Genomic DNA, 5,028 nt, shown 5'->3' with positions numbered 1-5,028 from the left:
GAACTGTATTGTATCTGCCTTGTGCATAAGGCCTTGGGCGGTAATAACGGACATTAATATTCTTATTATTAATAATTTAATCTAATTTCTTTCTTTTCCTCAGAGAAGCGAGTTACAGCGAACACAAAATTCTAAGGAAAGGAGGTGATAAAAAAGGAGGTAATAAAAATTAGCAATATGAAAATAAAGGAGGAAAAGGAGAGACCTAAGCAATTAAGAAATAAAGCCAGCAATTTATCAACAAAAAAATACCAAGGAATAGGAAGAGGAAAATAACAAGAGAGGAAGAAGAAGAGGAACATCAGCAACAAGGCACAAAAATCCAAGAATCAACCCAACGAAGGAGGGAGGAGGGAGGAGAGAAAGGAGAATATTATAAGGCATCCCCTAAGTGTCTTTCCCCAAAACAGCTGTTTAAGGCGAAGGTGTTGATGGCAAAATTCACATGGTCTCAGACACCTGTCACTCCTCCTTCTGCGCCGCCATCATTTACTAGATCCACTTTGTGGTCCCCTGGTCTTATTTTTCCCTTTTCATTTCTTTTTTTTTATTTTGTTAACAATGCTCTCTCTCTCTCTCTCTCTCTCTCTCTCTGTTTACACACGATTTATGTGTGTGTGAATATATATATATATATATATATATATATATATATATATATATATATATATATATATATATATATATATATATATATATATATATATATATATATATATATATATATATATATATATATATATGTGTGTGTGTGTGTGTGTGTGTTATTTTTACACACACACACACACATATATATATATATATATATATATATATATATATATATATATATATATATATATATATATATATATATATATATATATATATATATATATATATATATATATATATATATATATATATATGCACACGGCACCATTATATACGATAATTCTCACTCTTTCATTACTTTAGTTTGTTTTCTTCATAATACACAAAACGCAAATTAGATACATAAAAGCACAAATTAGAGGAACAATCACATGCAAATATTTTCTATTTATACCTATCTAATCCTCGTAATGCCAATTGGGACAAAAGACAGTACCACGGATGTTACTAACGCGAGCCAAGTGCTTTCCCACTGAGCTATAAGCCATCTGCATGTGCCAAGTAATTAGACTGGAATAAAATTTAATGCGTTTATTGTTGATTTATTGTTGATGCACTTTACTTAAAGGTCTGATAATCTCTCTCTCTCTCTCATACTATCCAATTATATAGCATGAAAGTTAAAGAAACATTGTATTGATTATCAGAGTTTCTATTTATTTCTCACTAATTATGATCATCCGCAGATGGTTGTTATACTACTGCTACTACTACTACTACTACTACTACTACTACTACTACTACTACTACTAATAATAATAATAATAATAATAATAATAATAATAATAATAATAATAATAATAATAATGACGGTGTATTTATTATTATTATTATTATTATTATTATTATTATTATTATTATTATTATTATTATTATTATTATCATTATTATTAAATACAACGCCTGAGACAGACGGCTCAGCAAAGAGGAAAATGGAAAACCGCATTAAAGTCAGATCATAAAACCAGATCCCTGACGTGGAAGAAGAAGAAGCTGGCAGCAGCCGGCGGCCAAGATTTACGGTTTGTCATGTGTCGATCTCCCTCTTGAGGTCAAATAACCATCGGGTCAGGGGTCAGATTTCGTGAAGGTCACGCCAGCATGTCTACGGAGTATCAGAGGGGGCAAGGTAGAACGAATCTCGACCTTGTGGAGAGATGTCATAAGGATCATTGATGAGACGGAGCATAGAGAAGGTTAAGTTTCTTGAGTGATTTTAGGAATTCGTGGTGGGTATTAAAATGGTTCTTATGTATCGGTGGCTTAAGGATTATTTTCAACTGCAGCCACTACAGGCTTCATTCTGACGAGGGAAAGATGTCGCCTCGTTCAATACTTCATGTAACCAATAAGACGGCTGTCCGCTGGTGACAGTTAGCCATTAATAAAGGCTGACTTCGGGTTCTTCTGGAACCTTTACATAAATACACTTATCCCGCGTTGACTTTAGAGTAAATAAAGCCTTTAAAATTGTACAGCTCAGAAGTGACTGTTTGCTTCTCTTTCGCTCACTTCATACTTTTGACGTAACCGAAATGCTGACTGTGTTTACCTTCGGAACAAACATCCCAATGGAGAGGCGATAATGGTTTACAAATGGCACGCACTTCCAAGGGTCCGAAAGTCTCCCTTGCAAGAATTCTTGGCGAAGTAACTGACGGTCGGTCTTGTCCCTACAAGCGCTAACGGACAATAAAAAAAATGGTCTATGTGTCAACGTAAAACTGCAGATGGAACCTATATATTACAATACAAATATACAAGACCTGTAGTAACAATAACATCATATACAATAACTACAACAACTACAGCAACATTAATAACAAAAAACAATAATAATAATAATAATAATAATAATAATAATAATAATAATAATAATAATAATAATAATAATAGATGTCATTTCATCTCATGGATATGCAAATACATCATGCATATACAACAAGTCAGTATAAAAATAGTTAGAAAATTCTTAACGGTTTCGCTTAAGAAATTAGAAACTGTAATATTAAAAATAATATTCCATGTGGCATACACATAACTATAGCGTTGACATATTTAACACTATTGCACAAGATTCGCGGTACATTTATACTATCAAGAAACTTTACGATTACAGACAAAGGCTGAGCAATGGAAGTGAAAGATAATGATAATAAAATAATGGTGGATGAACGATGAAATCAAAACGAAACTCTTGAGGTTACTCATGGTAAAAAAAAAAACACGATCCATCAATAATCCATCCGCTGGTATAGTGGCTAGCGTCGTGGTGTGCCGCTCACGCGTCGCGAGTTCGCGCCTCCGCCAGGGCGATGAAAAAATCACTGGCTCTGCATCATGATCAGTTACGGTACTGCTGCAGTGTGGGGTCTGCGGTGGGAGGTTGAAACCAGCATTCTTTGGAGGCTTGAATTTCAAGTCAATGGCTCCGTGGGCTTGTTCCATGTGAATAAGTTTCATCTACTGAAATAAGAATAAATAATTAATAAATGTACTGCAGCATCGAGTTCCCACCTTTCCTAAAGCGTTGACCTTCTAGTTTCAGTGTTTAAGATGTTTCTGTATCAAGCTGTTTAAAACCTTCTAGTTTCAGTGTTTAAGATGTTTCTGTATCAAGCTGTTTAAACAGTTGTTCTTTTATTTATAAGTTATCAAAATCATCTACAAAAACAGGACAGAATAAGGACGTGAGATATATATGTAGGCACTATTATTATTATTATTATTATTATTATTATTATTATTATTATTATTATTATTCAGAAGACGACCCCTATTTATATTGAACAAGGCTACAGAGGCCACTGACTTGAAATTATTATTATTATTATTATTATTATTATTATTATTATTATTATTATTATGCTCACAAAAGCTGCGACAAAATCTCATATATATGGATGATATATCTTACTGGTACACCATAAGGGACACATTTGCATGCCCCGTGGTTGGATCCCTCCCAGCTGCCCTCAACATCTGCTGAGAATAAAAAAAAAAAGTGTATGGCTAGCACCTTCACCCCAATAAGCAAAAAAAAAGCCATCCAATCAGCATGTGAAAAGTCGCACGAAGGATGAAAAATAAATATATGTGAGCAAATGCCACACTGAAAAGAACAAGAAAAAGGTTACATTGAATATTTAGAGTTTGTTTCCCATCTCCCAGGTAGCAAAGAGAATATTTAGAAAAAATATTAATCCAAGAAGTATAAATCAAAACGAATATCATTTACCAAAAGGACAGCTACTGAAATGTAATACAAAATAAAGATAAAACAATACACTCGCGTAGCCTACGACTGTAATGTAATAAGAATACAGACACACTGTACTGACCAATAAAGAATGACGCACATAATGAATTAGTAATGAGCTTCGTGGTTAAAACAGATGTGATAGTAATACGATCAACACTTTGTGCATAATTACAGTAATGAAAAAATTAACTGCATCGTGTTGCTAATTATACTAACATTTCAAACTGAATAAAAAAATCATATTAAAAATATTGCAGAGGTTTTGCTGGTATTCTTTTTTTTTTTTTTTTTTTTGCAAAATCTACAAGAACAATGATTTAGGTGGCCAGTACCGATTTAGGGAAGTGTAAATGAGATTAAATATTCTGACAGTAGGTAAAATAGATGAAACATACGACTGGAAGTATGCAACAAAGTTTAACTATATCGCCATTTGATTCTGACTGGATCGTGTGAAGTTTTGTGGCTATTTATATATACCAGATGAATCAAATAATTTCCCAGTGGCTATTATATTTTTTCGCTCCTTATTATCCTGAACACCACCACCATGCACCATCTACGTACCTAGATTCCAGCATTATCAGCAATCGCCAATCCTAACCGCAGTCACATGCATAAAGAGACTTTAGGCACGACCTAAGCAATGGGAAAAATGAAAAAAAAAAAATAAATAAAAGAATAAACAATAAAAATAAAAATAAAAAAAAAAACATAACCGGAAGATGACAGGTGTTGTTGCAGACCTAAACAATGTCTACCTGAAATCTGTTACCTGGAAGAGAGTCCCACCGACCAACTGACGAGCGCAGACACATGCATACAGACAGACAGACAGACGACGAGGCGAGGTATTCAGCAACGACCTTGCGGTACGCCCGGCCAGACTGCATTGACATCGCTAGTATTCGTATGGCAGAGAACGAAGAGAAATTTAGTCTTCTCTCTGTTAGTATTTCTCTGAATGCAGATATGTATCATATTTCATACTTTTGGTGGGGGGAGAAGGGGGTATACGATCTCTGGGTGGTTTCTACGTATCATTATCTATATTATCAAATATTATTATTTAAAATAGTCGGCATCCATGATAAAAAACTATAAATAATAAT

General features: G+C 33.7%; 1 protein-coding gene across 1 annotated transcript in view; it reads right to left on the bottom strand.

Moving 5' to 3' along the window:
• The window catches only part of LOC136848962 (uncharacterized), a 33,429-nt gene extending 28,614 nt beyond the window's left edge, over positions 1-4,815 (bottom strand). The window contains exons 1-2 of the mRNA XM_067121772.1: positions 4,678-4,815; positions 3,572-3,636 (exon numbers count right to left, since the gene is read on the bottom strand). Coding sequence (XP_066977873.1) covers positions 3,572-3,636; positions 4,678-4,815 — 203 coding nt within the window. The remainder of the gene's footprint in view (positions 1-3,571; positions 3,637-4,677) is intronic.
• Between the last annotated feature and the right edge of the window lie 213 nt (positions 4,816-5,028).

The sequence above is a fragment of the Macrobrachium rosenbergii genome, chromosome 20 (assembly GCF_040412425.1).
Source record: "Macrobrachium rosenbergii isolate ZJJX-2024 chromosome 20, ASM4041242v1, whole genome shotgun sequence".
Classification (NCBI taxonomy): Eukaryota; Metazoa; Arthropoda; class Malacostraca; order Decapoda; family Palaemonidae; genus Macrobrachium; species Macrobrachium rosenbergii.
This window is presented reverse-complemented; position numbering and strand designations above follow the sequence as displayed.